The sequence below is a fragment of the Pongo abelii genome, chromosome 7 (assembly GCF_028885655.2).
Source record: "Pongo abelii isolate AG06213 chromosome 7, NHGRI_mPonAbe1-v2.0_pri, whole genome shotgun sequence".
Taxonomy (NCBI): domain Eukaryota; kingdom Metazoa; phylum Chordata; class Mammalia; order Primates; family Hominidae; genus Pongo; species Pongo abelii.
The window spans coordinates 12338126-12350496 of NC_071992.2; the positions used below are offsets into that span (position 1 = coordinate 12338126).

Genomic DNA, 12371 nt, shown 5'->3' on the forward strand with positions numbered 1-12371 from the left:
GGTGAGTGTGTACATATATCAAGACATCATGTTTTACACTAATTTTATAGTGTAAAACGTGATGTCTTGATATATGTACACACTGTGGAATAAGTAAATTATGCTAAGTAACATATCTATCACCTTACACACTTATCACTGTTTTGTGGTGAGAACAGTTAAAATCTACTCTCTTAGCAATTTTCAAGTGTGCAATACATTATTATTAACTATGGTCACCAAGATCTCCAGAACCTATTCTTCAAGTCTAATTGAAACTTTGTACCCTTCGACCAACATCTCTCCAGCCCCTGGTAACCATCCTTCTATTCTCTGCTTTGATGAGTTTGACTTTTTAAAAAATTCCACATATAAGTGAGATCGTGCACTATTTGTTTTTCTATGCCTGGCTTATTTCATTTAGCATAATGTTCTCCAGGTTAGTCAATATTGTTGCAAACGACAGGATTTCCTTCTTTCTTAAGACTGAATGGTATTCCATTAAGAATACCACAGGTTTTAATCCATGCATCCACTGATGGACACTGTATCTTGTATGTTGTGAATAGTGCCTCAATGAACGTGAGAGTATGAATATCTCTTTGAGATAGTGATTTCATTGACTTTAGATATGAAGAAGTAGAATTGTTGAATGATATAATAGTAATGTTGTAAATTTTTTGACAAACCTCCACACTGTTTTCCATAATGGCTGTACCAATTTACAATCCCACCAACAGTGACAGTCCTCACCAACACTTGCCATCGTTTGAATTTTTGATAATAGCCAAGCTAATGTGTCATTTAAAAGGGCTATTTAAATTCTTAAAACAAACGGATAGAAAATCTTACACAACTATGAAAATATGGCATTTGAGAAAGGTCTATAAAGGCCTACAGCTTTTTTTGTATTATTATTAAAAGTAGTTACGTTCAAGCCAAAAATATTGAACTAGGAGGCAATAGCTTCCTAAGTGGTATTCCTGCTGCATCTCTCACCAACCTAAACATGCCGTCTTCAACAGAGCAGTCAAAGTGACTTAAAAAAAAAAAAAAAGTCACGTCACACCTCTGCCTTAAATCCTTAGACTTCCTATAGCGTGCAAAATAAATGTTGAAGTCCCCACAATTACCCACGAATTACCCGTGAATTGCCCTTCATGATCTCATAGTCTCTGACCTCAGCTGCTCCTCCTCCTCCCTTGCTGATTACACGCCAGCCACACAGGCCTCAGCCACTCCTGCCTCAGGGCCTTTGTACTTGGATTCCTTCTGCCGGGGACACTTTTTCCATAAATCTCTGCAAAACAACCTCTCTCACCTCTCTCAGGTATTTTTCCTTCATGACTTCCCTGACTACGTTATTTTAAATTACAACCCCTCAACCTAGCCTAGCATTTCCTATTCTCTTCCCCTGCTTTATTTTAATCAACAGCACTTATAATCTGACATGCCATATGCTTTACATATTTATCTAATTTTCTGTCCCACCCTACTGGAGTGTAAGTTCCTTGAGAGATATTTTTGTTTGTCTCCTCTTGCAATAAATAAACCATCTGATGAATATGTGAATAAATAATCTCAGTGCCAGACCATTAACTAGTTCTGCCATTAACTAGTAGCCTGACCCTGGGGAACTCAATGTCTCTGAGCCTCAGTTTTCTCATCTCAGAGTTAAGTGTAAAGAACAAATATATATACACACACATATATACATATTCTTCTAATATGTAGCTTAATATAGACATGGAAAAGCTGGGTGGTGCTGGCAGAAGTGTTTAACAGCCTCTTCATTGCAAGGTAGATTAAAAATGTCTTACATGGGAGAAAAAATGGGGACAAAAACCAACAGAGTTACCAAAACCTTCACAGCAATTGAAAAAGCTGTTTGTCATGCAGTTGGTGCAGATGCCTGGTCATTTCTTATGCATCACTGCAGACCTATGTCTTGGCAGCAGGATTAAAGCATGCACTGGCTATTTGCTCGGGAAGGCAGCTCTCATTTTCTGCACATGGGAAAGCAGAGCCCCACACAGACTCCGTGCCACTGTGCTTTCCCCATCATGTGGCCACCCCACTGCATACCTGTACTGCAGAGCTGTCAACCTGAGGCCTGGCCAAAGACACACCCGCCAGACACAAGTTATTCAGCCAAAAGCAAGGAATGGGAAAGGGTTCCTGGGCTTATCTGTCCTCAGGCAGCTGTCACTTCCTGCTCCTAGTGTCATCACATTCCTGAAATTCCCCAGACAACCCTCCCCAGTCCTCCTCCCTTAATGTCCTTGTGAGATGAATCAAAACTCTTCCATGCTTCCCAATGTGAGTGCCACTGCCACCCTGACAAAGGTCATACGCTGAGGAAACAGAATGCTGGTGAAAGAAAGGGTAATAAGAATGTCACCAAGCACTGAATCCATATGAGGGTGCTGGAAGCAAGATGGACGCGGGCTCCCACTAGAAACAGCTCCATCGTGACAAGTGGCAGAATTATAGAAACCAGAAAAGGGTCATCACATAAAAAGCTGATTGAGATTCAAAGGACTGTATAGGGATTTTTAGGAGAGAACAGACATATGGCAAAAAAATAAAATAAAATTTCTTTTCCTACAAAAACACAGTGCTGATTCACCCTGAGTAGGCTTGGTTCTGGAAGGCCACATCTGACTATGTGTTCACTCAGCTTATGCTAAGCGTATTTTTGAAAGATTGTTTTGAGTTTGTTCATGGTAATGTCTAACATGATGTATCACTGATTATTTCCATATTTCCATGAATGTTGGAATCCCAGCTGCAATCTGGAAGGATATAGGGTGGGACCTCCATCAGAAAGACATCTATCTGCAGGCACCACTGTTGCTCCCAAGGTCAGTGGGCTCGGCAAGGAAACTTGGTCTTGGTCAACTATAATTCTTTGTCTAAGTCTGGGACACTGATGACCCAGGAAGATGAAAAGTGTTTTTCCTAATAACACCTAGTGGTTATGGACATGTAATAATACAATGATCATGGGCTTTTAAGACTCTGTACGTAAGAATTTAGGGAAAGTTCACAGGTTCTTACATCATTGTTCACACTATTTGGGCCTAAGGTATGCCAAGCTAAACGTCTGTTTCTCCACATGGTTCAACCATGTTGCTTCAACTGAATCCCACTTCTTAGGCTTTCAGTGGTAACATTCCCAGTTATTCCTGGAAAAATAGAACTGGCACTGTTTGATTTTGATTGCCTACCGGGGAAAAAAACAAAACAAAACAAAAAAAAGGTGCACATTATACTGGACCTAACAATTTTTTTTTTTTTTTTTTTTTTTTTTTTGAGAAAGAGTCTCGCTCTGTCGCACAGGCTGGAGTGCAGTGGTGCGATCTCGGTTCACGCCATTCTCCTGCCTCAGCCTCCCAAGTAGCTGGGACTACAGGTGCCCGCCACCATACCTGGCAAATTTTTTGTATTTTTGGTAGAGACGGGGTTTCACCGTGTTAGCCAGGATGGTCTCGATCTCCTGACCTCGTGATCCACCCGCCTCGGCCTCCCAAAGTGCTGGGATTACAGGTGTGAGCCACTGCACCCAGCCAAATTTCATTCATGGGAATTATTTTATTTTTATTTACCTTATTCATACACAACATTGTTCCAAAAAAGAATTTGAGACCACTTACAAAAACACATACATGAGATATGTATGAGATTAAAAAAGAAGTGGGTCAGTAAATATCTCCCCTTCTTGAATCCCCCAAAATTTGGCAGTGATAACCACAAACAGTTTTACCTACACCTTCTGTGAGAACTGGAAGTATGGAAAATCTACTCTGGGGAGTGTCTTCTGCTACCCTAAAACTCATTCACGATATTAAGCAGAGGCGTGAAAAAGCACTCCAGGTGAAACGGCCCAGCTGTTAATCTTCTCTGTGGGCGGCATCCCTGAGCAGGCTTTGTAATTTCTTGACTGCTCCTCCATTTCTATCATTTTAACAGTTTGAAGGCATTCCACATCTAGAAGCAAGACCTCCTTCAACCCTCAGGCCCTCTCTGGAGTTGCTTTTTTAAACCTGAGCTACTGAGGGTCAGGACTCAAACCTGCACTGCAGCGTGTCCCCTGGTCACAAGATCTGGGGAAAGAACGAAAGAGAAGATCGCTGCTCCGTGGAGAGAGCTTTGCCTGAGAACCTGCCTTCTGCCACCTGACAGGGTGCCTGCTTCTTGCTTTACTCAAATCTGTTGCAGCAATCTGTACTGTGGCTCTATTTTCAAGTATTTACCCAATTGGTTACAAATTTCAATAATCTGGTTAAATGCCCAAGTGAAAATGGTCATTCCGTCAAATTAAGGCGGTTTCTATCCCTTGTTAAATAGCTTTTGACTTAAACAACTATCCATATATACACTTAGACTCGGGAATATACATTTAGAGCCATGCTCAGATACGTGGAGCAAAATGGTAGATACGGAAAATCACCACTTATCCTGCTTTCTTCAGCAAACTGGATCTCACAGTAACCAAACAGTTGATAAAGAGAAGCCTCTATTTATAGAAATATTTCAGCTCACAAATTTAAAAAATGCTAGAATTAGAATATCTTGCAGTTTCTAAGAAAATAATGGACTGAGGCAATGATCAGTAAGGGGCTGCTAACTTCACCAAAAGAAAAGGTACCAGGGCTGGGCGCAGTGGCTCACACCTGTAATCCCAGCACTTTGGGAGGCTGAGACAGATGGATTGCCTGAAGTCAGGAGTTAGACACCAGCCTGGCAACATGGTGAAACTCCATCCCTACTAAAAATACAAAAATTGGCTGGGTGTGGTGGTGCATGCCTGTAATCCCAGCTACTCAGGAGGCTGAGGAAAAGAATCGCTTGAACCTGGGAGGCAGAGGTTGCAGTGAGCCAAGATCGCACCACTACACTCCAGCCTGGGCAACAGAGTGAGACTATTTCTCAAAACAAACAAATAAACAAACAAACAAACAAACAAAGAATAGAAAAGGAACTGCGTATTAAATGCCTCCTGAATGAAACACACCACCACTTACAGATGCTGATCAGCCCTCTAACTCTCAGTATGTAGAAAATACAAGAGGACAAATAAACATGATCATTCGGTCAAGACTGAAGGAAACAGGACAGGCTGAATTATTTAATTTCTTCAGTAAATAGCAAGGGAAAGAGAGAAAGAAGGGTGAACTTATAGATGAAAAGAAACCATTTATATCAACCAATTGCAATGTATATGCGATCTGGCTCATGATTCAGATAAACAGTTTTAAAAAATATTTATGAGGCAACAGGGGAAATGGACTCACTGGAGATTTGATGATATTTAAAAAGTATTATTTTACGTATAAAAAATCCATCTTATCTTTTAGAGATATATACCAAAATATTCAAGTATGAGTTGATAGGGTAACTGAGATCTGCTTTAAATATGCTAGGATAAAAGAGGGGGAGGGAGTGGGGATGTAGACAAGGCACATTTAGCCATAACTGAGACCTGTGGAAGCTGAGCGAGCAAGGCTTCATTATACTAAGCTCTCTATTTTTGTTTGAAATCTTTCACAATTGCAAAGTAAAAGCAAATACCTTTTAAAACTCAACTGAGAGAAATGATATTGACAGAAAATCTCCTAAAAGATAGCTGGTCCATTGCTTGTTTCAGATACAACGCAATTAACTTCTGCATTAAACCAGAACCACCAGACAAGCACGTTAGCACCTGCAGAGATGCAAGGGCCAAATAGTCCCTTGTGGGGAGAGGGTCACGAGCCCAAAGAGAAGAGCAGTGTGACAAACAGCCACAAGACTTGCGCGCCGCTCACTCCTAGGGTGCCATCAGCAGTGCTACCTGAATGCCTTGCAGTACATAGTGTCCTCCTAAGTACCTTTGAAAGAAATTTCTTTCTGGTTCCAGAATCCAAAATATGTGTGATTCTTCCAAGCCTGTATATTTTTAGAATAAGTAAGTAAAACTGAAATCCATCGCCATTTCACACCCATTAGGATGGCTATAATTTTTAAAAATAAATAAATAACAAGGGTTGGCAAGGATGCAGAGAAATTGGAACTCTTGTGGTTCGCTGGTGGGAACATAAAAGTATAGCCGTTGTGGAAAATGATATGGCAGCTCCTCAAAAAATTAAACATGGAATTACCATATGCTCCAGCAATTCCATCTCTGGGTATACACCCAAAAGAATGGAAAGCAGGGACTTGAAGAGAGATTTGTACACTCAGGTTCATCGCAGCCTTATCCACAACAGCCAAAAGGTAGAAGCAACTCAAGTACTGATTGACAGGTGAATGGATAAACCAAATGTGGTCTATAGATACAATGGGATAAGAAGGAAATTTTCATACACAGTACAACATGGATGAACTTTGAAGACATTATGCTAAGTAGAATAAGCCAATCACAAAAGGGTAAATACTGTATGATTCTATCTATAAGTAGTCAAATTTAGAGAGACAGGAAGTAGAACAGGGGTTACCGGTGGGGGTGGGGGGCGGGAAGGAGGACTAGACAGTGTTTAGTGGCTATGGAGCTTCCCTTTGGGAAGATAAAATAATCCTGGAGCTAGATGGTGGTGATGGGTGCACAACAATGTGAAGGTACTTAACACCACTGAACCATATGCTTAAAAAATGGTTACAATGATAAATTTTATATTATGTATATGTTACCACAATTTTTTAAAAATGAAGTCCATCATGCAACCAACTGATTTTTCTTCATGTTGTTGCTAGGAAACATAGAGCCAAATTTATGAGCAAGTTTTATAAACTATGTAAGTTTATGACATGCATTCTTTGTGTATCTCATTTCACTTCCTTTTCCTTTGGCCTAATATTTACCTAATTCTAATGCATGTTAGTTGGCTGTGTCTTGCATATATTTTAATTTTCCTTTAATCCATTTTATAACAAGGCCCAAGATAAATGGCTGGGGAGAATGAGAACACAAAAAAGAATATTAGGTTTTATATTATCTGAATTTGATCCTTGATTCCTCCATATTTTTCTTAAAAATGCTAGTTGGGTTAAATTGAATAATCAGTAACTTTTTTAGTTTTGGTTGTTCTCTATATCTATGTTTCTCTTCTTAAAAAAGTTAATTAACAGAGAAGTAATAGAAAATATTTGATTGTTTCTCCTGAACATCCTGTGGAATGTATTTTCTCTGTAGAAATTTAAGAAATGTCCACCACATTTGTAAAATAAATCTCTCTCGTTGTCAAAATTTAAAGGAAAAAAGGTCAGTCAGGTGGGTGGTTGCTGTACACTACTGCGAAAAGTGAAAAAATTAGCCACATCTGATCAGCTTTACAGTTGAGGCCAAAAGAGAAATATAATATTTTCTGAGAGCTCTGTATTGACACAGAAGCAAACAACCAGTCTCACTTGGACACGTGGTGAGAGAGCCTGATAGAGAGTTTAATAAGATGGGCTTCTCAGTACCCAGCCAATATTAGCTGAGTTCTCAACTAATGCTGTCTGTTATCCTTCAAAATCCCCGAGTTACGGGACTCGGCTGGTGTTATGAAGGAGAGGTGATGGATCCCATAGAGCCTAGTGATGTTGGCATCACTCTCCCGGGGACTTGATCACAGCTCACCCAGAGTGAGGAGAGCAGGTGGTTTGCCAGGGAGCACCTGTCTGGCTGGTCTGTCATCCCCATGCCAAAGGCCTGATGCATCATTTCCTGACACTCTGACAATAGTCCTAGGAGGCAAACAGTTTTCTCATCATGTTACAGATGAGTTACAGATGACAGATGGGGCTTAAGAAGGCGGAAAAAACTTGTCTAGAGTCAACAAGGATTATAGGACTCCAGTGACCTCTGGGAATTCTGAATTCTTTACAGACTCCTCTATAACCTTTTTGTGGGAGAAGGGCTTCACTTTCTGGTTCTTACAACCCAAATGGGTGAAGTTCATGGATAAGTGATCTCTATACAAGTGAAGTGTTATTATATGAAACATTATCTAACTTACTCCCCTCTACAATGGATTCCGTGCCACCCTCCAACCTATAGTCCACCTTCCTTACTCTAAACATACGAACCCACCCTCCTCTGTGACTCCATAACTTGTTCTTTTCTGGACCAGCCCAGGTCAACGTGGCTGCACCATCCCAGCCAATGCTTTCCAAACCAAAAGAGATTTTCAAGACAGGTTTTCAAAGGTCTCTTTCTCCTTCTCTATATGATCTGACTTCTCTACACTCAAGAAGAAAACAAAAGTTGAAATCATGCACAAGATATATAAAATAAAATGCATCTTAAACTATATCTCCAATGACCACTGCCCCCTCAAGGTGCTTCAAATTACCCAGGGAGGAAGGCCTATTTTTATCTCTCCAAGTGCTCTACCATTTAAGAAGTTTGTACCAGTTAGCAGCCTGCAGTTCTGACCATCTTGTGAATTTAGATTGTTTGGCTAATTATTAACACATTTCAATGTCATTCTTTCTGGCCTTTTTCCTGGAATGAGTGGCTGCCCCTCCAGAGTTCACAGAATGGGCTTCAGTAGTTTTCAGTCAAGATTCAGGGAGAAATACACCACACTGGGACTCGGTTATTTACCAACATCATGCTGGATGTGTGCCAATCAGACACCAAGACACTTCCCTTTGAAGTCTGACATATTGCCGGCTGCTTCCAATGCTGTTTTCTTGGCTGGCAGACAAACAACCGGGGCTTATTCAAAACTCACCTCTCATTCATGTCAGGCAGGAAACAATTTCTTGTGATTGGGTCATCTTACATTGATCTCACTCTCCTTGGAGGGGCCGAAGGTGAGTACCCCAGAGAGGAACAAGTCTCTGGGCTGCTATGAGCCGCGGGCCCCTGCTCCAGGACCAGTCCATCCACACAGCTGTTCAAGAAAAGGTCCCACGAACGCTCGGCACCTTAGCTGTCAGGTGAGTACCCCAGAGAGGGACAAGTCTCTGGGCTGCTATGAGCCGCGGGCCCCTGCTCCAGGACCAGTCCATCCACACAGCTGTTCAAGAAAAGGTCCAACGAATGCTCGGCACCTTAGCTGTCAACAGAGATGTGTCGTGCGACCAACAGCACGTTTTCCTAAAGCCTCGGCTTGGCTTTTGCTCCCCACTCTTGTTTGAAGAATCTTCAGAGAATCTGACCCAGAAAACATGTTTTCCAGTGGTTTGAAGTCAGAGAGACATTGCCATCAGGCTACTAGGAGCCTAAAAACTCACAACAACCCAAAGAATTTGCAGAGCTACTTCTGCTGTTGCTGCTTGGTATCAATTTCTGAACATTAAGGTTTCTCACTGCAGAATCTTACCTTTCACCAAATAGCCTGGATGTGAGTTCCTAAATGGTTCGGGTTCATACCTTCAGATCCAGCAATCCCACTGCTGGGTATCCACCCAAAAGAGAGGAAATCAGTGTATCGAAGAGATCTCTGCACTCCCAGGTTTGCTGCAGCAGTTATTCACAATAGCCAAGATTTGGAAGCAACCTAAGTGTCCATCAACAGAAGCATGGCAAAGAAAATGTGGTACCTGGGAAGGTCAAGGCGGGCGGATCACGAGGTCAGGAGATCAAGACCATCCTGGCTAACACGGTGAAACCCCGTCTCTACTAAAAAGACAAAAAATTAGCCAGGCGTGGTGGCACACACCTGTCATCCGAGCTACTCGGGAGGCTGAGGCAGGAGAATTGCTTGAACTCGGGAGGCGGAGGTTGCAGTGAGCTGAGGTCACGCCACCGTACTCCAGCCTGGGTGAGAGCAAGACTCTGTCTCAAAAAAAAAAAGAAAAAAAAATAAGAAAAAAAAGAAAATGTGGTACATGTACACAATGGAGTACTCCTCAGCTATAAAACAGAATGAGACCCTGTCATAGTGCATAGTGCAACGTAGTGCTGCAACAACACTATGTTAAGTGAAATAAGCCCGGCACAGAAAGACAAACATCACATGTTCTCACTTATTTGTGGGATCTAAAAATCAAAACAATTAAACCCATGGAGATGAGAGTAGAATGATGGTCACCAAAGGCTGGGAAGGGTAGGTAGTAGGGATACACGAGAAGGTGGGGATGGTTAATGGATGCAAAACGTAATAGTGAGAAAGAATGAATGAGACCTAGCATTTGATAGTACAACAGGGTGACTATAGTTAGTAATAATTTAATCGTATATTTAAAAATAACTAAGAGAATAATTGGATTGTTTGTAACATAAAGGATAAATGTTTGAGGGGATACATACCCCATTTCCATGATGTGATTATTACATATTGCATGGCTATATCAAAACATCTCACATGCCCCATAAATATATATACCTACTATGTACCCACAAAAATTTTAAATTAAATAATGATGGGTTCAAACAATTTTGAGTTAGCAGAATGTTTTTTTAAATGTTTCAATGTTCCAAAACAAAGTCAATTCTCAGTAACTGAGAAGAAAAGGTCTTAAAGGCTACATAGCCCCACTTCCAAACTGGTTAAGGATGACCACTCTACCATCTGAGTATCTCAAGTGATGGAGAATTCATTACCCTACATCCCTGGAAAGTATTAGTACAATATTAAAACTGCAACTGTAAAATCAGAACAATTCCCTTACTCTTATTGAAGTATCATAAACTAGGTTTTATAAATATGAATTAACTTTCAAACTGAAATTATTCAGGAAGAATACAACAATATTTATTGAATATAATTTCCAAAGTTAGCATAACTACTAGTGTGGATGTGACATTTTATACACTCCAATGTATGTCATTGCAATTTTTTTCATTTGTTCACTTTGCCTATCCAAGTTCATTATTTTTCCATTTCTACTTAACTTGGTGTGTATTTATTATTCTTGGTGCAATATGTTATAATATACGACCTCGTTACAGGGGGACATTATATCCTAATTGCCTAAAACCCTCCAGGTTTATCCCTCATTATTTCATTATTTCAGTATAATTGCTCATAGCACTCTTTTCACTCTCAAATGTATCCTAGTTTGGATGACAAATTTATGTTCAAAGACAGTAAAGTTTAAATTTTTTTTTTTTTTTTTTTAGACAGAGTCTCGCTCTGTTACCCAGGCTGGAGTGCAGTGGCGCGATCTCGGCTCACTGCAACCTCCGCCTCCTGGGTTCAAGTAATTCTCCTGCCTCAGCCTCCCAAGTAGCTAGGATTAGAGGTGCATGCCACCATACCCAGCTAATATTTTGTATAAAATATTTTTTAATTGTACCAAAAATCTTCACAAATTAAGCTTGGAATCCCCTGCCCTCCATTTTCCAGCCTTTTAAATTAGTAAGCTTTGATTTTCTTGTGAAATTACCCATCTTCTTGACTATGGAGTATTTTAAAGGCAATGAGTAGCTGGTCTGTGCTGAGAACAACCACTTCTGCAGAGGCTGGAACCCGGCCCTCCACGTGGATGGAGTGGCCCGTGGCCAACAGACTGTCACTTTCATTAAGATATTGATGGCCAGAGAGAACCTTTCTAAGACAGGCCCAGCAGGGTGGCAAAAGATGTTCTCATACCTGAGGAAGCCTCAGAAAAACCAGAGAGAAAAGGAGACTAGGAGAAAAACTAACTGTTGGGCTACAAAAGAAAATCTGTGAAGACTGTATGCCAGCGACAGATTTTAAGGAATCATCTATCTGTTCTCTGATCCCTTGATATGACCCATTCGTGCATTTTTCACACTGGAATGCCTTTATCCCACACTCTATCTGTCCTTCCTGACATTTCACATTCTAATCTAAAAGCTTCATGGAAGTCCAATGGTCATTTGTAGAGTGGATTAAATTTCAAAGTTCTTATTTCGGTAGCATTCTAAAGGTAAGGTATATTCAAATGATTAACCAATAGATAATGACATTGTGGCCGGGTGTGATGGCTCATGTCTGTAATCCCGGCATTTGGGGAGGCTAAAGTGGGCAGATCTCTTGAGGTTAGGAGTTCGAGACCAGCCTGGCCAACATGGAAAAACCCCATCTCTACTAAAAATACAAAAAAAAAAAAAAAAAGGTTAGCATGGTGATGCACGCCTGTAATCCCAGCTACTTGGGAGGCTGAGGCAGGAGAATCACTTGAACTCGGGAAGTGGAGGTTACAGTGAGCTGAGATCGTGCCAGTGCACTCCAGCCTGGGCAACAGAGTGAGACACCATCTCAAAAAAAAAAAAAAGACACGTAATTGGTGATAATATGAAGACCTCCAAGGCTGAAGAATGGGTCTGAACAATTACAAGTGCCATCACTGTTTTGATGAACTCACAGTCAAGGGAATGTAAGACATCCTCCTGTGCATTAATAATACATGCTACTATGGTCAAATGGAAAAGCATGATAGCAGTAGGAGATGCTGCTCCAACCAGTATTCTCCCAGCAAAGGCTACTTCTCAAGAATCCTTCAGAGCA

At 40.9% G+C, this 12371-nt stretch overlaps 1 protein-coding gene across 13 annotated transcripts in view; it reads right to left on the minus strand.

The window, feature by feature from the left end:
* MSRA (methionine sulfoxide reductase A) overlaps positions 1 to 12371 on the minus strand; it is a 385886-nt gene that overhangs the window by 215026 nt on the left and 158489 nt on the right. Inside the window, exon 1 of one of the 13 annotated variants that reach the window (XM_054561189.2) lies at positions 8682 to 9587. The exons of the other annotated variants lie outside the window; for them this stretch is intronic. Within the exon in view, the coding sequence (XP_054417164.1) occupies positions 8682 to 8688 (7 nt within the window). The 5' untranslated portion in view covers positions 8689 to 9587. Of the gene's footprint in view, positions 1 to 8681; positions 9588 to 12371 lie in introns of those variants that run through there. 13 annotated transcript variants of the gene reach the window in all.